Source organism: Carettochelys insculpta, chromosome 32 (genome assembly GCF_033958435.1).
Source record: "Carettochelys insculpta isolate YL-2023 chromosome 32, ASM3395843v1, whole genome shotgun sequence".
Classification (NCBI taxonomy): domain Eukaryota; kingdom Metazoa; phylum Chordata; order Testudines; family Carettochelyidae; genus Carettochelys; species Carettochelys insculpta.
The window spans coordinates 11102786-11126681 of NC_134168.1; the positions used below are offsets into that span (position 1 = coordinate 11102786).

A 23896-nucleotide genomic window follows, 5' to 3' on the forward strand; every position below is an offset into this window, starting at 1 on the left:
GTCAGCGAAGCAAATCACAATCTTCAACTCAATGGAGCAACAGAATACAGAAGAGTTATTTACTTCTTCCTGTGGCACAAGAACTAGCCGGTGACCAAATGACATCAGCACGGAGCAGAGTTACAACAACCTAAGGGAAATGTTTCTTCACATGGCACAAAGTCAGCCTGTGGAAAGTTCCTAAAGTTACTAACGACGCCTCTTGTGGGCAAATCCCCAGAGCTCCAGAGCAACAACTTTCATGATCGTTCCTAATAAAGCTCCAGGGGATTTCAGCATCTCGTCACGCCCAGCACCAGGCTTAGTGAACACTTAACGGGGAGATTTATGAGGCTCTCACCTCTTTGGAACTGGGTTGTCTTCATCTGCTGGCCAGGACGGCAATGATCAGCTCAGACGCCCCAGGACACCCTCGATGTTTGGGAGGCAGCCGGCTCTGAGGTCACAGCCATGGCCAGTTGCAGCAGGTACGGACTTTTCCTTCACACAGTGTGTGGTGCGACGGTGGGGACTGGTTATTAGCATTACGATGAGAGCTGCTCAGGGCTGCACTGCTCAGGAAAGGACAGCCTTAGCCGGGGAGGTAGCATCTGGCACTCACAGAGCGAGTGCTCCTCCAAAGGGATCTCCAGATGTTTCCTGGACTTCCCAGAGCAGTCTCAGCAGATAGGGGAAGGACAAACCACGGATGCTTTGCTCCCAGGATGGTCCGAGATCTTTGTGCCTCTGGCTCTCCCACACCAGGTCTGCAGGACTCAGCTAAGAGATGCCGGGGCAAGGTGGTGGTGTGAATGAAACCGAGAAGGAGCCAAGGGAGGTATCTGGGGCTGCAGATAAAACCAGAGTGAGATTGCCAGGGCGGCTGCTTGCTTGTAGAGAAGTTTACCCGTCTGTAGCTGTCATGTAGCTTTACTCTGAAATTCCAAAGCCCCAGAATTTCAGTGGGAGCCGGACACCGACCGCCCTTCGTCTCCTGGGACCTGCCAGCCTCCAGTGTCCAAAAGCCACCTGTCCAACAAGGGCTGAGGAGCATCCCGTACTATCCCTGTGAGCGTCTCTCTCCTGCTCATAGGCTGGCACCTGGATGGAGCTTTAGGGGTCTCCTCCAGCAGCTGACCCAACAGCTGTGGGTGCTTAGCTCAGCCCAGAGGTGCTCAGGCTTTTACATCCAGCTGTCTGGAGCTGATTCCTTGGGCGTGTCTTCAGCCTCCACTCCTGAGCAGCTGCAGTGAGTTCGGCAGCCTCTGAGGCTGACAGGAAAGTGGTGAGCAATGTCCCGTCCACTTTCACTGCCTTTGTCCCCAGGAGATCCACCTCCTCGCCCTTGTGCCTGAGTGCTTCACGGTCGTCAGGGGACTGACCCTCAGAGCCTTCCTACCAAGGCAGGGAGCTGCAGCATTGCCCTGTTTCACAAAGGGAAAGTGAGTCGCAGTCCGTGGTTTTTAAAGGGCCCTGGAGAGGTCAGGAGTGAGAGGATCGAGGGGAATTGCTCATCTACCTCCATTATTCTCCTTGGAAGAGCGCACACCAGGAGGGGGTGTGAATTGTTTATGGGCACAAAAGGGCTCCAGCTACCCTACAGTTGTGTAGACAAAACTGGGGTTTTGTTGGGTGTCGTTGACAAACCCTGTGAAGCAGCTACGTACAAAATGTGTTAAAAAGCCTTGTAGATGCTCTGGGCGGCGGGAGAGGGGGGGCAGTTTGTTGACAGATCGGATTGAAAGATCGAGCTGCTTTCATGTGCAGACACAATCTGTGGATAGAAGTTTTGGAAGGACACCTCTTCCAGCAGTAACTGCTGTCAACAGAGGATTCTAGTGTCAACGTAGCCAAGTTGTGTCTGGTGGGACAAAAACTGTATCTTGGTCTCTGCAGCCCAAGGTCAGTGGCTTTCCCACAAAACCATTCTCCTGAGTTTCTCACAGCAACTTCACCCTCTCCTCTGGAGTTGACATTTTTCTACAGAAACAATTGACTCTGCAAGTACATAATTCTGTCAACAAATTGTGGATGACAAGATCTGTCTTTAGTCATTTTTTTAAAAGTGATCTGAAATTTTAAGAGCAAAATATTTCTTTCATGGAATCCTGGGTCAAAATTTTCAATCTTTACATTTTCAAGTAGTCAAAAAGTGAAATAACATTAAACTTAAAAATTAAAATTATTTTCTCAACTTCTTATTCATTTTTCTCCCCTTTCTTTCCTCACCCCTCTTATTTTTCGAATGAGCAAACTTAAAACCAGGAGAAAATGCCTGGGAGTGTCTGGAGAGTATCTAAAAAAATAAAAATAAAAAAACCCTTGAATTCAGGTCTTTTTTCCAAAGACTGAATCCAGGTGACAGATTTTGCTCAACAGTTTCACAATTTTCATGGAGATTAAGTGTCTGCATCCTCTGGGTGTTTTAAATATCTTCTCCGTCTTAAAAAACAGACAACATGGGCTGAAAACACAGAGACAGAGACAAGCGGCTGTTCCATCAGATGAAAATGAAGAACTCCGGGAAACTCACCTTCATATGGACAGGAGAAGACAGTGAACATCTCAACCTAGTGACAGTGAGGAGCCCAAACAAAATGCACAAACCAAATGTCCCTGACTCTGCTTAAAGCCTGAGCAAGGCCGGGTCTGTCGCTGTTATTTACAGAGAAATTTCAGCAGGTGTTAGTCAGAAGGGTCCCAACAGGAAGAAAACCAGGACAAATGTTTTAATTTGCAGTCACATTTCTGATGGCCTCAGACCTGGTCTCTTTTTCCCCCTACAGATGACCTCTTCCAAGAGTGACCCTGGAGGGAACCAGACCATCTTCAATGTGTTTGTCCTGGTGGGGTTCTCGTACATTAACGAACTGCAAATCCTTCTGTTTGTGGTGCTTCTGGTCATCTACCTGCTCACCCTGATGGGGAACCTGCTGGTTATCCTGCTGATAAAGCTGAACCCCTCCCTCCACACCCCCATGTATTTCTTCCTGGTGAACCTGTCTGCATCGGAAATCTGCCTCACCAGCAGTGTGGTCCCTCAGCTGCTGGCTCACCTGCTGGTGGAGGAAAAGACCATCTCCACTGGAGCTTGTGCAGCGGGGATGTACGTTTTAGCCATCATGGGCCTCACGGAATGCTGCCTCCTCGCAGCCATGGCCTACGACCGCTACGTGGCCATATGTCACCCCCTGCGCTACACAACCATCATGAGCGGCCAGGTGTGTGCTCTGCTGACGGGGGCTTCATGGGCTGCTGGCACCTCAGTGGGAGTTCCTCTGAACACGTGGCTTTTCAGCCTGCCCTTGTGTGGCTCCAACCGCATCCTTCACTTCTTCTGCGATGCTCCACCAGTGTTGAAAATGGCATGTGCCGACACATCAATGATTAAGGCTGTAGGCCGTATGGTGATAGTTCTGTTCACCCTGTGCCCTTTCCTGTTGATACTCCTGTCCTACGTCCGCATTATCTCCACCATCTTCAAGCTGCCATCAGCAGAGGGAAGGCGTAAAGCCTTCTCCACCTGCTCCTCCCACCTCACAGTGGTGACTGTGTTCTATGGAACGGCCCTTATGACCTACCTGGTGCCCAGCACTGGCTCCACTACAGAGAGTGACCTATTGATTTCCCTATTGAACACAATCATCTCACCTGCGTTGAACCCCATAATTTACACTCTGAGGAACAAAGAGGTGAAAGGAGCCTTGAGAAAAAGTGTACAGAAAAGCAGCTTTTCTCACCACTGGAGAAACTAGAGACTGAGAAGTCGAGTGAGTCAAAATTGGGTGGTGGGGGTCCTGGTGAAGGGAAATTAGTAAATATTTTACTGAATTTCTCACAACTCTCAACTTCTTTGTTCTTTTGAAAGACTTTATGCTGTCTGGAAAATGGAAGAGAAACTTTTGTGGCCAATTTACCCCACTATTTAAAATGTCTCTCTTTTTTGAAATTCGAAAGGCAGAACGGTTTCCTCAGATTTACAATTCATTGGGACCCCTACCCCCACCCGCTCCCCTCAAAGGAAAAGGTTTAGTCAAAGTACAGTCCTGATTTTCAATTTTCAAAACTGGAAATGTCAAAGGAAAACAGAGCTCCAAGGAGAGATGTTTCATTCCAGTTCCACCTCCGCCAGCCATGTCCTTCCCAGGTCAGACTATGTGAAGCTCTTTTCTTTACTACCCCTTGCTCCTGACGATACCATGTGGGATGCTGACAGGGAGAGGGTTGGGGGCCGTCCTGATACTGCAGAAGGAGGTGCGAAGGGGTTGGTTGTACCTCCAGACCCACCAGCAGTGTATTAGAAGCAAGAGCAAGGCAAAGGACAGGGCAGGCTCCTTGCACAGTGAGGAGGGAGGAATACTACCAACAAAAATTGAAAATGGCAGAGCTGCTTAATGACCTCTTTGTTTCAGTCTTTACCAAGGAGTCTGCTGGAGAAATGGCGAACATGGGGAGTCGCAGTGGGGAGGGGGTAGGTATGGAAGATAAAATAAAGAAAGAACAAGTTAAAAATGACCTGGAAATTTTCGATGTCTGCAAGTCACAAGGACCTGATGAAATGCCTCCTAGAATACTGGCGGAGCTGAAAGAGGAGATATCTGAGCCCTTCGATATGGTCTTTGAAAAGTCCTGGAAGTCGTGTTAATCTGGATCTGCAAAAGCAACGAGGGGTCCTGTGGCACCTTATAGACTAACAGAAATGTATGCGTATGAGCTTTCGTGGGCAAAGACCCACATCGTGCAGCACCAGCAGCTGAGGAATTGGGTCTTTTAAGTAAGGAAGGAATTTACCTGAAAACATCTGGAAGACAATCAGGGGCTGGGTAACAGCCAGCACAGATCTGTAAAGTACAAGTCATGTCCAACCAATCGGTTCTCTTTCTGTGACAGGATAACAAGACTTGTGGACAAGGGAGAAGGGGAGGATGTGGTGTACCTGTGTTTTAGGAAGGCATTTGACATGGTCTCGCATGATCTTCTAATCAATATACTCGGTAAATACAACTGAGATGGGGCTGCTGTAAGGTGGGTGCATAACTGGCTGTACAGCCATTCTCAGAGAGTCGTTATTTATGGGTCACAGCCCTGCTGGAAGGGCAGAACAAGGGGGGCTCTGCAGGGGTCTGTTTGGGGACAGGCTCTGTTCAGTATGTTCGGCGATGTGGATCTGGGCGTGGAGAGTGCGCTGCTTACGTCTGTAGGTGACACCAAGCTGGGAGGGAGAACAGGGTCGTAATTCAGAATAATCTGGGCACAGTGGAGAAACGGCCTGAGGTCAATAGGGTGAAGCTGAGTGAGGACAAGTGCAAAGTGCTCCCGTGAGGAAGGGCCAATCCGTGTCACACCCAGCCGGGGAAGTGGCTGTCGAGGGAGGAGTCCTGCAGAAAGGGATCTGGGCTCAGAGTGGATCACAAGCTCCAGAGGAGTCAACAGGGTGAGACTGTTGCCAGAAGCGCCAACCTGCTTGTGGGCGGCACTGCCGGGTGTTGGGAGCCAGCCAGGAGCAGCAATTCCTTCCCCCCGCTCTGCGCTGAGCAGCCTCCGTGGGGCTGGTGCCCAGGGCTGGCCCCACGTTTGCAGAAGGCTGTGGAGAAGGGGGAGCAGGTGCGGAGAAGAGCACAAGGCTGGTGGAAGGTGCAGAGAACATGAGCTGTGGGGGAGCCGGCCAGACCTGGGCTCCTTTCGCTCAGAAAAGAGAAAGCTCCCAGGGGACAATCACCCTGCCCAAGCTGCTAGTTGGCTTCTGGTCAGAGGCGGGAGCTGATCCTGCCCTGGGGCTGAGGGAGGGGCTGATCCTGATCCTGTCCTGAGCCACGACCTCTCGAGGGCCCTGCCGGTTCTCGTGGGCGATGGTGCTACGTCCCTGCTCCGTTTCAGAACACGCTCATTTCAAGTGGTGCCCGGCTCCCTGCCAGGGGCCTGAACTCTCCACTGCTCCAGAAGAGCAGTGACTTTACCCGCGAGTTTTGTACCCCTGGGGGGAGGACGCTGGCAGCCACCCATCAGCTCCCCTCCACCCCAGTGCCTGCTCGCTGCTAGCAGACCCCAGCGTAACCTGGATTTAACTCCCAAACAGTATAAATAGTATACGTCTAACAGACCGGATAAGAATCAACCCACCCCTTTACTTAACAGCGCCAGGAGACAGGAGAACAACAAGAAGTCCTGTGGCATCTTAGAGACTAACATATTTCGCAGCATCAGCTTCCCTGGGCAAAGACCCGTTTTGTCATATGCATGGGGGGTGGGGGGTTTCAGAGGAGGATTTAAAGAGCGGGTCCCAGTAAAAGGGAGGGCCACAGCTGACAAGGTCCGTCCAGTCAGGGTGGAAGTGGCCCAGTATCAGCAGCACATATCAGGAGAGGAGAAAACCCAAGTCAGATCAGTGGGGGGATGTGGCTCATTGTCAGACTGCAGTGTGGAGGGTGAGCTTCCAGCGCAGGGACACAGGAGACAGGGTTACAGACGGAAGACGAGTGGAATCAGTTAAGAACGTGCACAGAAATACACGGGCCTCGGTTCTCCCCCAGAGCGCACACTCTTCACTTCCCGCAGTTCCAGTCGCTGGCTTGCGTTGGCGCGCGGCTGCTGCCCACCGGCTTGCAGACAGCTTGGGGAGGGCTCCGTGTGCCAGGCCAGGCAAAGCAACAAGCAGCCCAGCCCCTCCGACCTAGAGCGGCCACTGCAGCACTTGTACACACACGGCTCCATTTCCTTCCCCGCAGGGTCTCTCGTCCGCAGGCTGCAGCTCCCCAGCGCAGGTCCTGGCTGGGAGAAAGCGTCGCCCTCGCCTTGAAGCAGCCCATTCCCTCAGCCTCAACTCTCCGACACCAGGAGACCCCCGCCTTCTTTTCCAGCCTCGCAAAGAGCCCCCCTCCTCCCCAGAGGCTCCTGGGAGTCGGAGTCTCCACTGCCAGATTGGCACACACAGCACCAGCTCGAGGCTCCCGTGTGCAGAGGGGCCCACAGGAGCTGTGTACAGCTGGTGGGGAGGACGCTGGCAACCACCCATGGCTCCCCTAACCCCCAGTGCCTCCTAGCTGCTAGCAGACCCCAGGGGCTTCCCTGCTCAGCCCCGCCTCCTGTCAGTGCAATCAGCAGGGGCGCCGGCCAGCCCTAGGCAACGGGAGAACCAACCCTGCCAAGCAGGATCAGGCTGCGCCCTGGGCCCAGGGGGCTGGGTAGCCACTGGCCAGATCCCCAAGTGGGCAGGCCCAAAATGGGCATGCAGGGGGGTGGGGCGTTACCATATTTTAACCTTTATAAAAGAGCCCCCCGCCCCCCCGGGGAAGGAGTGTGTCCGTGTGAGTGTCTGTGAGTGTCCCGGCTCTGCCATAACACACTCACGCCCCGCCCGTGGGCAGACACTGAGACAGACACGCGCCTGCTCGGGGGGCCTCTTTTGTACGTGGTAACCCTAGTCCAGGCCCAGGGACCCTGGGTCACTCCCCTGCTATTCCGTACATTTGGGGCCCGGCCCACGAGTCCAAACCCCCTTAGTTGGGCTCTCCTGGGGTGGGGGCCCGTCTGCCCAGCAGAGGGGAAATGACTTGCCCCTGGTCATGTCGGGACAGGGTAATTACCCAGCCCTTCTGAGCCCCAGTCTTGCTTCCCTGGCAGAGCCCTGTGCCATGGCACCTCCCCGGAGAGGCAGTCACACCACATGGCTTTCTGGGGGCAATGGCTGGGAGCTGGAGCCCAGACATCTTGGTCCAGAATCGGAGCTGCTGGGCCCTGACATCGCTCCAGGCCGGGATAGTGAAAGGAGCCTAAAATCCCATTGAAATATTGGCACCTAATTCCCGTCGGTTCTCCTGAGAATTGCGTCCGTCTAGACCTGTGAAAGGCCAAAGCAGTTAGCGCCAGAACCTCAGGGTGAGACGGGCCCAAGTCTCTGCTTTCACCCCTCCCAGGCTTCTTTCTAGACAGGCACAGACACAGACTGCTATCGCTTCCAATGCCCCAGGTTGGACGCCAATGGAGAACCGTGTCTGGCGCTCACGTTCCCTGTGAGCTGGGCTCCTGGGCGGCCACCCGGGAGGGATTCCAATGCCGCCCACTGCCGAGCAGAGCGCCCACAGCCAGCCACAGGGCTTTCCATCGGTGGTGCACATCTGCACCTTCCTAGTGCACCTAACAAAATGTATTCCGCACCCGGATGAGGGAAAAGCGGGACCTGCTCCATCTCGACACCTGCCTGTGTCTTCAGCACCTGCGGGAATCAGGAGTCTCCTCACATTCCGGCTCCCTGGGCCGTGGGAAAGGAAGTCACGGCCATGACTGAAAACTCCTTCGGCGCCTTTGTACTGAAGAGGGAACCACGCTGCCATGTCTAAGGCACAGGCACCGAGGCGCAGGTGTGTCCAACCTGGTCTGAAATAACCCCAGGGATGGAGATTCCACAGCCCCTGGGCAATTTATTCCAGTGTTTAACCACCTGGCCAGGTGGGAAGTTTTTCCTAATGTCCGACCTAAACCTCCCTGGCTGCAGGTTCAGCCCATTGCTCCTTGTCCTGCACACAGAGGCCCAGGAGAGCAATTTTAGGTGCTTCTGAGAGATCTCGGCACTTTCCAAACCCCGCACGAAACAGCCACGTCGCCGCATCTCCTGAGCGATTTTTCCCCTGCCTCTGATCTCGTCGTTGGGCAAAGAGACGTGTCACCAGCCAGCTCCGTTCCAATGAACTCTTTTACCTCCACACGCGGGCGCCGTTTCAGAGCAATCTCCCTGGGTGCGGTCGCACAGCACAAACACTGACGACACCCACGAGGGCCTGGTCGGCCAAACCCCCGTAACCTGCCGAGCGCGTTCCCGCCATTGCTCAGGGTCTGGAAGGTGATGTCCACCAGTGTGGTACCCACCAGGAGAAATAAAAAACAAATGGACAGGACCAGACCAATACCCAGAGACCAGCTGCTCCAAGGTAGGCCCCAAACAGCCAAGAGCAGAACACCGCTGGTCACCACGTACAACCCCCAACTCAAACCACTGCAGCGAATTATCAAAGACCGACACCGATCCTTAATCAGGAGGCCACACTCCAGAAGGTGACAGGCCTGTTCTCTCCAACAGACACCTCCCAACTTCATAAGGATTCTCACCCACAGCCACAGTCTATACCGCACGAACACCAGTCCCGGGGCTTTTCCTTGCAACAACGCCTGCTGCCAGCTTTGTCCACATATCTTCTCTGGAAATACCGTCACTGGACCTAACCATGTTATTCACAGAATCACGGGCATTTTCTCATGCTCCTCTACTAACATCATATATGCCATCATGTGCCAACAATGCCCAGATGCTTTGTATATTGGACAGACTTCTAACTCCCTTAGACAAAGTTAATGGGCACAAAACAGACATAAAACACTCCAGATCCGCAAACTGGTTTGTCAACATTTTAATGGAATGGGCCATTCTGTTAATGACTTAAGAATTTGCATGTTACTGAAGAAAAATTTTCACACCTCTATTGAAAGGGAGACAGCTGAGCTGGCTTTTATATTCAAATTTGGCACATTAACACATTGTTTGAACTGGTATGGGAATTGTCTGAGTCACTACAGGGGCTCATTTGCATACTTGGCTAAATCTAATTCTTGACCTTCCCCCCCCCCTTGTACCCCTCTACTCTCTGATTTGCTCACCATGATCATTTTTTTCTGATTTGTCCTCCTTGATTACTGTTTTTGGTTCTCTGTGCCTTGAATTTTGAGTCTCTTCTGGTCTGGCTCTGGTCTGAAGAAGTGGCTCTGCCCCACGAAATAAACTGTCAAGTAACTGACTGTGAAATGAATCAGCAACAGGCAGCAGAGGGCAGCACAGGATGAGTGAAAGGAAACTAGCTGCTGTATTGCAAAACAGCCGTAAGGAATGAGTGGATGCAGTGAGGGAGAGTAGCTTGCAGACAGAGGGACTATATTAAAAGGGGGCTGGCACTCTGTATTTTATAGCAAAAAAGGAGTAAAGTAGCACTTTAAAGACTAACAAAAATAATTTATGAGGTGAGCCTTCGTGGGACAGACCCACTTCTTCAGCCCAGAGCCAGACCAGAACACACTCAATATGTAAGGCACAGAGACCCAAAAACAGTAATCGAGGAGGACAAATCAGAAAAAAAAAAATCAAGGTGAGCAAATCAGAGAGGAGAGGGGCGGTGGGGGGTTGGAGTCAAGAATTAGATCGAGCCAAGTATGCAAAAGAGCCCCAATAATGACCCGGAAATTTCACATCCCAGCGAGTCTGTCTCTCTGTCTGTCTGTTCAAGCACTCCTCTTAAACTGTGAGAGCAACGACCACACAACTTGGCATGTAGCTTCCTCTGACCCTACCTTAAACTAAGGTCAGGGCTTGGCCGTGCCTGGAGAGTGGGAAGTGCCTGGAATCCCCGGGTCTCCCACACTGGGGAAGGGAGGGGCACCGAGAAGAGGAACGAGACACGTCAGACTCAGCACTGGGGCAGTGAGTGCAGGGACCAGCCACTCTGCAGAGAGAGCAGTAGAAGTAGTTCCTCCCCTCTGTGCCCCACGGGCAGCCCCCTAAGCTCTTCCTGGGCCTGGCACATGATCTCTGCCCCTCTGCCCCAATCAGGCTGCAGCCCAGCCCCAACCCTAACAGCCCCCTTGCCCACTCCGATGCTGAGACTGGCCCACGCACGCTGAAGTAGGGCCAGGGCATTCACAGCTGGAGCTGGGCCCCCCAGCTCACCCCAGGATGGGGCCCTCAAACCCACAACACCCCCTGGAGCTACACTGGCCCCCCTCAGAGCTGGAACCTCCTACTAGCCCTCCCCCAGCTCATAGTAGGGCCAGGCTGTCACCCAGGCCGTGCCCCCACCGCTCCCCAACCCCAGAGCAGAGACTAGGGCTGACCCCCCACATCTCACCTTGGGGCCAGGCTCAGTGCCAGTGGCCAGCTGAGTCCCTTCGACGCACCCTCCCACCTGCAGCTGCCCCCCAGCCCTGAAGCCACAGCTGGACCCCGGAGCTGGGACCTGGCTCCTGGCTCACCCCAGGGTTGGACCCATCCCTGCAGCTCAGTCCTGGCCCCCGTGGGCCCCCAGCCCAAAACTGGGGCAGAGTTGAGCTGAGCCTGGTTCACCCCAGGGCTGTGCCCAGCACCATGGCCTGCCCCCCACACCCCACCAAGGAGCCCAGCCTCCCTGGACTGTGAAAAGGCGCCTCCCCTCCAGGAGCTGAGGCTGGGGCTGCAGATACCAGCTGGGCCCAGCCCTCCTCCCCAGAGACACTGGTATCAGGAGCCACAGCTTGGACACCGCCACCTGAGGAGATGCCAGGGCCGAGCAGCTCAGCCCTGACCCACCCATGGACCAGCTCCACCTTCTCCACTGTGGCTGCACCTGGTAAACCCTCTGAGAGCGCCCAAGCTCCTCACCTACCACCCCTGCTCTCCCACCCCCATCCTCTGGCTGGACCCCCACCACACATCAAACCTTCTGCCTGAGCCCTCCACCCCGGTCTGAGCTCTCCACACCAAAACCCTGCTGTGACTTCACCACTCCCACCCCCAACCACAGCCCCCTACACACACACACACCCCATTCCCTGCACCCACATTTCAAGCAAACAAGGGAAACTCGATGGATTCTTTCAGGTGTTTATTATTGCAAACGTCTTTTCTCCCTTTTTTTCTATCGTTTACAGAAACCAAAAAAGTTTTCCAAAAAAAAAAGAGAAAAAAAACCCCTTTATTTAACTTGGGACCAACAGTGAGGGGCTTGGAGTCTGGGAGCAAGGGCTCCTGGGGTCTGTTCCCAGCTCCGGCAGGGCAGTGAGGAGTAATGGTTAGAGCAGGTGGAACTGGCAGTCAGAGCTCCTGAGTTCTCATCGTGGCGCTGAGAAAAGAGTGGGGCCCACAGTCTGGGGATCCAGGACCTGGAGTCCTGGGCCTTGCCTTGGACAAACATTTCCACGTGTCAGACAAAATGCATAAAACGACTTTCCAGTTAGTGAACCTCTGATTATTTTCAACTAGAGAACAGACATTATGACGAGGATGTTGTTATGATTTCCTATGGAACGACCAACATCATGAAGTTTGTTTTGGTGCAGGCTGAGGCAGTGTTGTTCTTCCCCGGAGGAATATGACAAGAAATTTCCATAGGGGATTTGGTCCCAGAAGCCCACGAGTGAAATAAAAACCCCTCTGTTTCCTTCAGAGCAGACAACGCCAGCACCTCCGTGATGGGACAACTCTTCTTAAGCAGCACAAGCTATAAATGAGTAAGTGAAGCCCCCAGCCGTTCTCCCACTGGAGTCCATTGGCATTGTGCTCGGGTCTGAAATTGGCACAAAATGATGTGACTAGTTCCTTTGTTTGAATTATCCAGACATAGGGAGGGAAGCTTTGTGTGTCTGAGCACATAGGTTGCGTGTCTGTGTGTTCACATCTATCCATCTATCTATTTATCTATCTATCCCCATACACCGTATCTATCTATCTAACTATCTATCCCCAAACACCGTATCTATCTATCTAACTATCCATCCCCATACACCGTATCTATCTATCCATCTATCCCCATACACCATATCTATCTATCTATCTATCTATCCCCATACACCGTATCTATCTATCTATCTATCTATCCATCTATCCCCATACATCGTATCTATCTATCTATCTATCTATCCCCATACACTGTATCTATCTATCTATCTATCTATCCCCATACACCGTATCTATCTATCTATCTATCTATCTCTCTCTGTTCAATTCAATCAGACCCACCTGGCAGTCTCTCTCTCTCTCTCTCTCTCTCTCTCTCTCTCTCTCTCTTAGTTTAACAGTTGACCTGTTGTTCTCTGAACGTACTGCACTGATTTAGCTCGTTGAACACTCGCGGGTCAGATCGCGATCGTGGCTCAGATATCGTTCTGCTATTGAAGAGGAGGTGACGCTCTGACCACATCACTCCATTGTGCCCCCCCAGTGAGACGTGAGCCCCAGACGTGCTCGTCACCCGTCCGTGACGCTGTTGTCCTTGTTGTTCCATGTGGGGTGGTGCTGCTGTTTGTGGCTTCTCTCTTCTCCGCTCTCCTCTGGCCCCCAACCCCCCCTCGTCCAGTCACTCTGAGGGGAAATGTTGTGTTTTGAGGTGGGTCCTGTGTGTGGATCTGTCCCCTGTCAGTCACGTGGGCTCAGTCTGGTCTCTCCTAGTCAGACAGGGGATTGTTAGGAACCCACCATGGCAAAGGCTCCACAGCTGGGTGCAGATGTTCAGTGCAGGTCTCCTTTAGGAAAATGTACCTCACCCCTCTCCCCACGTAGCACCGGCCCCTTCCTTGTGCGTCTGCTCTCCTGTGCCTCAGCGGGGTGTTGGGAGGCCTTGCAGAGCTGTGACAATATCGCTCAGCTGCCGCTGACACGGATTTTTACTTTATTGCAAGCATTGGAAAAGCGTGTCCCTGCTTAGCTGTCTGCCGTTTCCTGGTGTGACTGAATGGACACTTTTCCATTTGACTGTTTCGAATCTGATCTCACCCGAATTTTATCGCCTTCCACCCTCTCCAGTTCACCAGGACATGGTGAGTATCTATGAATAGACCCTCCCCAAGGGAACTCTCTGTCCTATTCGTGTGCTCCTCCGCAGCTGTCCGCTTTCCCTCAGCCCTTCGCTTAAAAACTGCTCCACAACCTTTTTAATGTTAAGTGCCAGCAATCTGGTTGCATTTGGGTTTAGGAGGTGCCCATCCCAGCTCTATAGGCTCCCACTTCCCCAAAAGATTTCCCAGGTCCTAATGAATCTAACCACCCCACCCCCACACACACGCCATCATCTCATCCAGACAGTGAGACCCTGCCTGTCTAACTCGCCCTGCATGTAAAACTGGAAGCATTTCACAGAACATGATAATTTGGGTCCAGGATTTCAGTGTCTTTCTTGGCAGCCTAAATTCGGCCACCAGGGCCCCTCCCTAGGTCACTGCTATCTACATGTAGCACAACGATTAACTTCTGCTCCAGCATTACACAAAAATCTTTTTAGATTTCTTGAGAGATTTGCAACCCCCAGGAAGGTGTCCTCAATGCGAGAGAACCCCACAGCATCATCCGTAAGGAGAGTCCCACCTATGGGATCATTTCCCTCTGGTCCAGTTGGATGTTTTCCTTCCTGGAGACTTTCACCCTCCTTAGCAGAACACTGGGGCTGCCTGAATAGAGGTGGGGCCGTTATACAATATCCCAGAAAGTCTCATCCATGTGTCTCTCTGCTTCCCCGAGCACCTCCAGTTCAACCACCCTGGCCTCCAAAGTCTGTATGTGGTCTCTGACGGCCAGGAGCTCCTGGCCCCGAATGCACACGCACACCACTTGTCCACGGGGCAGGTAATCAGACATGCTCCAGTGGCTGCAATCAATGGGATAGCTCCCACTCTGCTGTCCGGCTTCTGCCTGCGTTCCCTTTTTACTCTTAGCGCGAATTAGCTTCTTGACAGGGCTTTTTAAATCAGGTGGTTTGGGGAATAGTTTAGTTTAAAGGAAGCTGAACGTTTCTATCTCACTTCAAAATCCTCCTGAAAACCTCTTTGCCAAACTCCCTCTCAGCTGCTCCTGTTCATTCGCTCCTCTGCTTGTTTGGGAGTGCAGAGCCTGGCATTCCTCAATGGCTGTGCTCCCAGATGATGCCTTGATGGGTATGAAAAGGTTGAGGTCTCAAAGCCTGGTTGAGAAGCTCTCAGCCTTGTCTTGCAGGCTCTTAGCTTCAGCACGTGGTCCTTCAAACAAGCAAGCTCAGTAGCTGGACCTACGGACAAACAAGCTAAGCACACGGGATCTTTCAGGCGAGCGGTAAGTACAGCCCCCAAACACAAACAAACACACACACACACTCCAAACAACCAGTTCCATGGAGGGTTCCATAATCACTGCCTCACCTGGAGAAGTCCCTCGCCACACTTCCTGTTAGCTGCTCCTGTTTGCTAGGGCATCTCGGTGTCATTCCCAACTTACTGCTGAGTAAGTCACCACTAATGCATGAGCAGCATCGACAGCCCCACACTGAGGGAGCTGAGGGTATGCAAAATATGACATTCATTCCTGCTCCTTTTTATTTCAACTCTGTCACTTCACTGTCACACCAGGTATTATGAAGTTCCTTGTCAACGCATAACCTTGAAACGAAACGTCTGTGCAAACCATCTCTGATCTTCTAGGCTCTTCTTTCTTGCAAAATGTTGATAGGAAAGTGATGGGAGAAAGACACACAACTGGTGCGAATCAGGGTAGAATCTTTTATACCCATGACACAGTTAAAATTTACACCAGCTAAGGAACCAGCACTAGGTCTTAATTTAATTTAATTTAATTTAATTTAATTTAATACTGAGACAAACCAATGCCTTGAGGATGCTGCTATGAGGTAGGAAGGATTCAAATCATTCACTAATATTTAGGGAAGGATAATAATGCAACTTATCCAGAAGACCAAGATCTCCTGTTGTTTTCACCATTCATCATGACACTCATTCTTCAACGGCTTCAAACATGCCGGGCTCAGCAGCATTCGTTTGCTCTTGTTAGTTGTCCTCTCTGATGTGAGTTATAATTACCGTGGGAACACTTGCATTAGTAGAACTATCTTTGTGATTAAGATAGGAGTGAGATGAGAATTTACTCTCATTTCAGAAATCTTATTTGGTGATGAGGCTGTGGAGTAAGAAAGAAAGAAAGAAAGAAAGAGAGAAAATCCCTTCCTGAAATTCTCTTGAGAGAGCAAAGAACTGTGCGTTCAAGAAGGACATTGGAGACTTGCCTGTACCCTTTCCTGGGATAAGTGGATGTAGCTCTTTTAGAGCTATCTATCAGCTCCTCCTTTGCTTTAAATGAACTGTCCTTCTGCTGATGTGCAAGTGGCCATTTCTCCAGCTGATCTGCACTGACATAGCTTGATTAACATCAAAACAGAAACACCAGATCATTTGTGATGCTGATTGGACCCAGTTACTCACTCACATACAGAACTGTGGAAGGTTGAGTTCAGGAGCTTTGCAGTGCACTGGAAATCAGTATGAAGTGTCAGATTAACAGCCACGTTTGGTATTTACCAAACTCAGCTTTAGAGTGTCTTTCTTTTTCACCCCTACAGATGACCCGTTCTGCAAGAGTCGCTGATGGGAACCAGACCATCTCTGACATCCTTATCTTGGTGGGGTTTTCGTATCTTAACCAGCTGCAAATCCTTCTCTTTCTGGTGCTTTTGGTCATCTATTTGGCCACGCTGATGTGGAACCTGCTGGTTATCCTGCTGATAAAGCTGAACCCCTCCCTCCACACTCCTATGTATTTCTTCCTGGTGAACCTGTCTTTCTTGGATATCTGCTTCACTACGAGTTTGATCCCTCAGCTGCTGGGTCACCTCCTGGTCGAAGAAAAAACCATCTCCATTCTGGGTTGTGCAGCCCAGATGTGCGTCTTCACCACCATGGGCCTGACAGAATGCTGCCTCCTCGCAGCCATGGCCTACGACCGCTATGTGGCCATATGTCACCCCCTGCACTACACAACCATCATGAGCAGCCGGGTGAGTGCTTTGCTTGCAGGTGCTTCGTGGTTCATCAGCATCTCGGTAGAAATCGCTCAGACCACGTGGACCTTCAGCCTGCCCTTCTGCGGCTCCAACCGCATCCACCACTTCTTCTGCAACTTCCCACCAGTTTTGCAGATGGCATGTGCCGACACATCAAAGAATGTGGTTGTAGGCCTCACGGTGACAGTTGTGTTCATTCTGGGCCCCTTCCTGTTAATAGTCCTGTCCTATGTCCGCATTGTCTCCACCATCCTCAAGCTGCCATCCGCAGAGGGAAGGAGTAAAGTCTTCTCCACCTGCTCCTCCCACCTCATGGTGGTGACTTTGTTCTATGGAACGGCCCTCATCATCTACCTGGTGCCCAAGTCCAGTGCCAGCCTGGAGAGAGATCAAGTGATTTCTCTGTTGAACACAATTGTCGCACCGATGCTGAACCCCATAATATACACTCTGAGGAACAAAGAGGTGAAGGGAGCCTTGAGAAGAGCAGTGGAGAAGAGCCTCTTTCATACAGCCTGAGAAATTAGAGAATGAAAAGTCGAGTGAGGCCAAATTGGAGGATTAAAGGAACGTCATAAACATTTTGCTGATTTTTCCACAATGTGTCTCCCTTTTTAAACTGACATTCGTGATTTGAAAACCCTGTTCTCAGCCAATCAGAAAAAAGTGAAAACATTGTTTCAGAATAAAAATATGAAATATCTAATTTTTCATGAACATTTGATCGAACTTTTGGACTGGATTTCAACTCCATTGAAAAATCAAATGAGAATATTCAAATCACGCTGTGTCTTTACTTTACATCCCAAAATTTAAAGTGTGAAAACAAAACAAAAACAAAGCTCAGTATGAGAAATATTGAAGGCAAATATTCTCCTCGGTTTGCTGAAACTTAACAATTCCAACCCGTCCTACAGCAAAGCCCATTTAGGTTTCTCCTTCTCCTGCGCTCCCACTCACATGTAGCGTCTGCCTAGAGATAGTGCAGTTTTGTTTTCTTTTGTTTTATTTCCTCTTGAACTCATTCCTCTGGCCTGATTAGAAACAACTTCCCTCAGCACTTACCAACAGCTTCCCATGGAAAGCGCTGCTCGACCTTTCGGGCCTGACCTGAGCAGGTCACGCGACATCTCTGGGAAATGGAGCTTCACTTCCATGGCATTTGCACAGCGGCAGAGGCCAAGGCCAGCACACCACAGCGCAGAGCACAGACTCACTGAGCACAAAGTCCTGAGGGATCATTTTGATCATCCCGTCTGAGTAAGCGCACACCAGAAAGTGTCCCCTGCTGATCGCTGTGTCTGAGGAGCACTGTACATATTTATATTATATCTGCAAATAACAGGTGTGTTCAACATTCATAGAACTACGAGACTTGCCTCCAACGTACAGCAATGTGGCACCACGTACCTGTGTATAAGGAACATATTTGTGTAATTATATAATAAAACATGTAAATATTCCTGTAATAGGAAATAGTTTGCTTGTCTGCCAGCATCACTGTTCACGTGTCATAAATATCAGGTTTAAGTCTTCGATCCCGACCTTTCAATAACCGAATGCCCTTGCTCCTGACGCATGCATATAATGTCTGTCTGTCTGTGTTTGAGTCCATCTGTCTATGTCTCTGTGAGCCCATTTGTACAAGAATCCTCCAAAGCTGTAAGAGCTCGGACCACCATACGGCATATGCAGCTTCCACTCACCCTAACTTAAACCAGGGTCAAGGTTTGGTTGTGCCAGGAAAACGGGAAGTGCCTGAAAGCTGAAGAGTTTCCAGGACATGGGAAGGGGCACTGAGAGGAGGGACAACAAACCTCAGACTCACCACTGGGGGCAGCAACTGGAGTGATGGGATCAGGGGAGAGCTCAGGGCAGAGGGTTCAGTGTGTGTGGGAGGGAGGCCCAGCCAGAGGATGGGGGTGCAGAGCAGCGGAGGTTAGGCTGGGGGGGTGGGGGGTCTCGGGGGTTACCAGGGATGTCCGCAGCATCGAAGGTTGAGCCAGTCCATGGAGGGGATTCAGGGCTCTGCCAACCACCTCTGGTGTCTCCTCTGGTGGTATCCATGCCACGGTTCTAGCTGCTGGCGTCTCTGGGGAGGGGGGCTGGGCTGGGCTGGCTTCAGCAGCCCCAGCCTTAGCTCCTGGTTGTGAGGACCCTTGTCACAGGTCACAGGGAGGCCGTGCTCCTTGGTGCATGTGGGGGTCAGCCACGACACTGGGCCCAGGCCCAGGGTGAGTCAAGGGTGGAGGGATGACCTCAGCCTCAGTTTCTGGGGGGCTGGTCCGAGCCCCTGTTCAGGGGTGGGGTGACTGTGGGGTCTGGGACTGGGCAGCTGGGCTGGGCACAGCCCTGGTGTCAGCCAGGGGGCCAGGACCCAGCTCTGTGGGGAGAGAGGGGGCCGTGGGCTCTTGGGCTGGTCTTTGGTTGTGACTCAGACCTTGAGGTGAGCTGTGGGCGTAGACCAGGGTGTCCCGATCTAGGGGTCAGTCTGCAGACTCGCTGGCTCAGTGCTGAGTCTGACGTGTGTCGTCCCTCTTCTCGGTGCCCCTCCCTTCCATCGTGTGGGGAATCCTGGGATTTTGCCCACTGGCCCATGTCCAGGCATGTCCGAGCCCTGACCCTACTTTCAGTCAGGGCGAGAGAAGCTGCACAGCTCGTACAGTTTAAGAGGAGTTCTTGAACAGACGTAGCACAGTCAGACAGACACACTCTCTAAATATACATGTAGAAAAGGAGATCGGATTTATGTGCTCACGACAGGCAGCAGACAGAACAAAGTAGGTAACTGAGCAACATCAACAAACGCACCAGCTCAGCTCTACGACCTAAAGAAAATAATAGCCTGTAAAATCTCCCCCTATTCTTGTGTCTAATCGTCTTCACAGGCTTGATGCACATCCAGCCTGGGCCAGTTCCTTCCGCCCCTTTGGCCTGAGCTCTTCCCAGCAGCCATCTTGGGTGGGGCTGCCAGGGAAAGCAGCTGACCAGGGTTTCCTCACTCTGCAATTGGGTGTGCACGAGGTGGGAGCCCTTTGTGTCAGGGTTTGGCCCCTCCCAGATTCTCCTGGGAAATGACAGCAATCGAAATGGGTTCCAGCGTCAGGTGACGGGTCACATGGCTCGGCAGCCATTCTGCTTGGGCTGACCCAGCCCGCCCCAGGCTGGTTCAGCTCTTTCACAGCTCGTTGTCTCTCCCCACTGGGCCTCCAGCACTGTGGCCTCTGTCATTGTTGTCCCTTAAGGGTCAGGAGCGAGTGTGACCCACAGCGCCGTATAGGACATTGCAGATACGGAGCTCAATCGTCCTGATGTCAGCTACAAAAGTGACACATCGGTACCCAGGGGATAATTGTATTCAGCCAGTCACAGCCGGCCCAAGGACACCTCACCTGACCCACCCTGCCTACAGCGGACCTCAGCTGTGTCAAGTCCCCATCACTGGCACATTTTCGTTCACCACATGGAATGTCCCATCACACCCACCACCTCTCTGACTGCAGCACATGGCTCCCGAGCACCACCAGCTCCCAGCGTTTGTCCGAATACTCTGGGAGCTCACCCTGATTCTGGTCTTGCTGCAAACTGACTGGAACCAAAGGGACCCATCGCTCCGACGGCTCTGGGCTTTGAGTCTGCTCCTCCAGAAGGGACATGGGCGCCATGGAGAGGGCAGTGGGGTCTGGGAGTGAGAACTCCTGGGGTCTGGTCTCATCTCTGGCAGAGGAGTGGGGTGTAATGGTTAGAGCAGGTGGGACTGGAAGTCGGAGCTCCTGGGTTCTCATCATGGCCCTGAGACAAGCGTGGGGCCCACAGTCTGAGCATCTGGGGGTCAGGAGCCCCTGAGTGTTGTTCTGGCCTCGGCCACTGACTCTGTGTGTTGTGTTGTATCTCACAGATCGTTCCTTCTTCTCATCAAAAACGGTGTCGCACAATTCACCCCAGCCAGTAAATCCCAGGGTGATCTTCATTGGGAAACGCACACGGAGATGAAGATCGAATCCCGATGGAATGATGGGCCTGATGACTTGTGTTTGTCTGAGGCTCTGTTACTCTTCCTGCGAGATTCATTACAGGAACTTTCCACTGGGAAATTGGCCCTAGAACCCAGTGAATATAACATAAAAACACCAGTTTTCCTCAAAGGTGCAGTGTGCAGCCAGGAGATGCAACTGCACAGGCTGCACAAGGTCATTGAATCCACAAGCCGCGAAGTCACCAGTGTCCATCGGCGTTTTCTCCCACTCTGGAACTGCAGCAAACACGAGTCACTGGTATTTTCAATTGAATTTTTTCTCCATTGCTAGAGAACCTCAGTGTGTGTCTGAGCACAAGGACTGTCTTACTGTGTTCACATCTATCTGTCTATCTCCATACACCGTATCTACCTGTCTATCTATCTATCTATCTGTTCAAATCCACCTGGCGGTCTGCCTTCTCCTGTATCATTTGAGCTCCTGCTCTCTGGATCTGTCCATCAGCATTTAGTGAATCTCACACTCATTGGTGCGGATAAAAGGTTAACTTCATCCCCAAGGTGCTATTTGCACGAGGTGAAGTTCTGGCCCAGGGCTCCTGTTGTGCCCACCAGAGTGACAGGTGAGCACCAGACATCCCCAGATTCCAGCCAATAGTTTTGTTGTGATGATTGTTTTCTCCTGTCTCTCGTCTTTACTCCCATTTGTTCCCCAACCCTCATCAGCGTCCAGTGAATCAAAATGTATTTCTCAAGGTGTGTGTTGTGTTTAGATCTGAATATTGTCGGCCGGGTGGGCTCTGCCTGATCTCTTCCCATCAGAGTAAATGATCCACACCTGGGGCCAAGTGTTATGTTCCTTTTGGCTGAATTTATCTGAACCTTCTCTCCGCATAACGGCTGCTTCTTCTGATTTCCTTCAGTCCTTGAAAATCTCTGACAATATCACTCCACTGCCAGTGACAAAAAAACCCTGTACGGACCTTATTGCTAATGGTGAGTGAATTGCTGCATTTAGTTGAAGCTGTTCCCAATGTCAGCCCAGCTACATATCAAAATGCCGTCAGCACCAACGAGTCCAACTCTATTGATGTTTTCCAGACGCGGCTGGAAGTTGTTCAATTTCCCACTTCATTTCACACGAGGTCTTCCACACTGGAATTACATCTTTTGCTCTTTCCACTTTTCCAACTGATTTCCTGTGAAAGTAAATATTGGTACACGGGATTTTGCTGCGTGATCGAAATTCCCTTTCTCAGCCAGTTCTGCATGTGCTGCCGTCAGCATGCTGATGGAAACCCTGACAAATGGCCATTAGGTCCCCTGAAGTAGCTCTTAACAGAGAGAGAAAATTCCCACTGCTTCTCCAGGGGTCTGTATTTGGAGCATATCATTGGTTTTCGTTTTGGGGTTTTCTCGGCAGGACGCTTAGCACAGTGCTCCACCTGACACTCCTTAGGCTTTTGGTTTTAGTTTTCTCTCTGTGATTCTGTGTGTGTGTGTGTGTGTGTGTGTGTGTGTGTGTGTGTGTGTGCACTAACCCCCATAACGGGTGCAAAGGGGTGGTGGGGTAAGCAGTTTCCTCTGTGTGTGCGTTTTTGTGTGTAGAGAGTATGCAATTTCCTGGAAAAAGGTGCTTTGGTCGTGACAGAGTTTGAGATATCAGGAGACCTTAACTTCCATTTCTGGAAGTTCACTGACTGCGCAACCTCAGACTCTTCTCTCGGTCTCTCCCAATTTCCCATGTTGTAGCCCACTGTGATTTCGTGTGTTGCTTTTCAGAGCCCCATGGGGAAGGTGCTAAAGGTCTGCAAAGTGTGAGGTGTGTTAACTCTCATTTGTATTTGAACTCTGTCACTTCAGATCTTATGAAGTTCCTTGTCAAGGAGCTGTGAAGTCAAACATTCATGGAAAATGTCTTCTACATTGGAGACTCCTCCTTTTTGCAGATTTCTGTCCAGCCAGGAGGTAGAACAAGGACCTGCATATGGTGCTGCTCAGCACAGCTCTACTTCTGCTCACTGAGCTGTTAAGATTTACTCCAGATAAAGAAATGGCCCAGTGTCCTTTTGTGTATATTGAGAGGAACAAATGTGTTCTGGAAGCTTCTTCAGTAAAGGCAGAAATTATTTATATTCTCCTTTAATGCTAAGGAAGAGTGTTACAGTACAGAAAGAATAAAAAATCCAGTTGTTCTCAACATTCATGGTGCTTCTCGTTTGTCAAAGGGCTTCAGGCATGTTGGGCTCAGGAGTTTACCTCACTTATGCAAGTTGAAAGGACAGAACTGTTCTGGTGACTGAGAAATAAGTAAGATCACATTTTTTTTTCACTCCTTGAGAAATTCTGTTTGTGGAAAATGGCTTTAGCTTGAGATTCCCAAAGAAAGAAAGAACGAAAGAAAGAAATGTCTTTTCTGTCACCCCTACAGATGAGCTGTTCTGTGAGAATCCCTGATAGGAATGAGACAATCTCCGATGTGTTCATCCTGGTGGGGTTTTCATATCTTAACAAGCTGCAAATCCTTCTCTTTCTGGTGCTTCTAGTCATCTACTTGGCCACCCTGTTGGGGAACCTGCTGGTTATCCTGCTTATAAAAATAACTCCCTCCCTCCACACACCTATGTATTTCTTCCTGGTGAATCTGTCATTCTTGGAAATTTGCTTTACTACGAGTATGGTCCCTCAGCTGCTGATTCATCTCCTGGTGGAGGAAAAGACCATCTCCATTGCAGGCTGTGCAGCCCAGATGTACGTCTTCACCATCATGGGCCTTACGGAATGCTGCCTCCTCGCAGCCATGGCCTATGACCGCTACGTGGCCATATGTCACCCCTTGCACTACACGACCATCATGCGTGGTCTGGTATGTGCACAGCTTGTGTGTGCTTCATGGTTCATCGGAATCTCGGTGGAAGTAGCTCAGACCACGTGGATCTTTAGCCTGCCCTTCTGTGGCTCCAACCGCATCCACCACTTCTTCTGTGACATCCCACCAATGTTGAAGATGGCATGTGCCGACACCTCCAAAAATGAGATTATGGTATTTACTGTGTCAGTTGTGTTCATCCTGGGCCCTTTCTTGTTGATCCTCCTGTCCTACATCTGCATTTTCTCCACTATCCTCAAGCTGCCATCGGCAGAGGGAAGGCAAAAAGCCTTCTCCACATGCTCCTCCCACCTCACCGTGGTGACTGTGTTCTATGGAACGGCCCTCATCACCTACCTGCTGCCCAAGTCTAGCTCCAGCCTGGAGAGTGATCAAACGATTTCCCTGATGAACACAATTGTCTCCCCAGTGCTGAACCCCATAATATACACTCTGAGGAACAAAGAGGTGAAGGGAGCCTTCCGGAGAGCTGTAGAGAAGAGCATCTTTGCACACAGCTAG

At 51.2% G+C, this 23896-nt stretch overlaps 3 protein-coding genes across 3 annotated transcripts; all 3 read left to right on the forward strand.

Moving 5' to 3' along the window:
* Nucleotides 1-766: 766 nt before the first annotated feature.
* On the forward strand, nucleotides 767-3734 carry LOC142004457 (olfactory receptor 10A4-like). Its single transcript, XM_074982102.1, has 2 exons — nucleotides 767-844; nucleotides 2766-3734. The coding sequence occupies exons 1-2, from the start codon at nucleotides 767-769 to the stop codon at nucleotides 3732-3734; spliced, it is 1047 nt and encodes a 348-aa protein (XP_074838203.1).
* Nucleotides 3735-16088: 12354 nt separating this feature from the next.
* Nucleotides 16089-17048, forward strand: LOC142004458 (olfactory receptor 10A4-like). The gene has a single exon (XM_074982103.1). The coding sequence runs from the start codon at nucleotides 16089-16091 to the stop codon at nucleotides 17046-17048; it is 960 nt and encodes a 319-aa protein (XP_074838204.1).
* A 5888-nt stretch (nucleotides 17049-22936) lies between these two features.
* Nucleotides 22937-23896, forward strand: LOC142004711 (olfactory receptor 10A4-like). Its single transcript, XM_074982374.1, has one exon. It carries the CDS (start codon nucleotides 22937-22939, stop codon nucleotides 23894-23896), a length of 960 nt encoding a protein of 319 aa, XP_074838475.1.

Bases quoted from the DNA above. Each gene is read 5' to 3' on its own strand.
- LOC142004457 (XM_074982102.1), top strand. From the start codon at position 767: ATGCCGGGGCAAGGTGGTGGTGTGAATGAAACCGAGAAGGAGCCAAGG. The intron at 845-2,765 runs GTGAGATTGCCA...TTCCCCCTACAG, and splicing joins GGGCTGCAGATAAAACCAGA to ATGACCTCTTCCAAGAGTGA.
- LOC142004458 (XM_074982103.1), top strand. From the start codon at position 16,089: ATGACCCGTTCTGCAAGAGTCGCTGATGGGAACCAGACCATCTCTGAC.
- LOC142004711 (XM_074982374.1), top strand. From the start codon at position 22,937: ATGAGCTGTTCTGTGAGAATCCCTGATAGGAATGAGACAATCTCCGAT.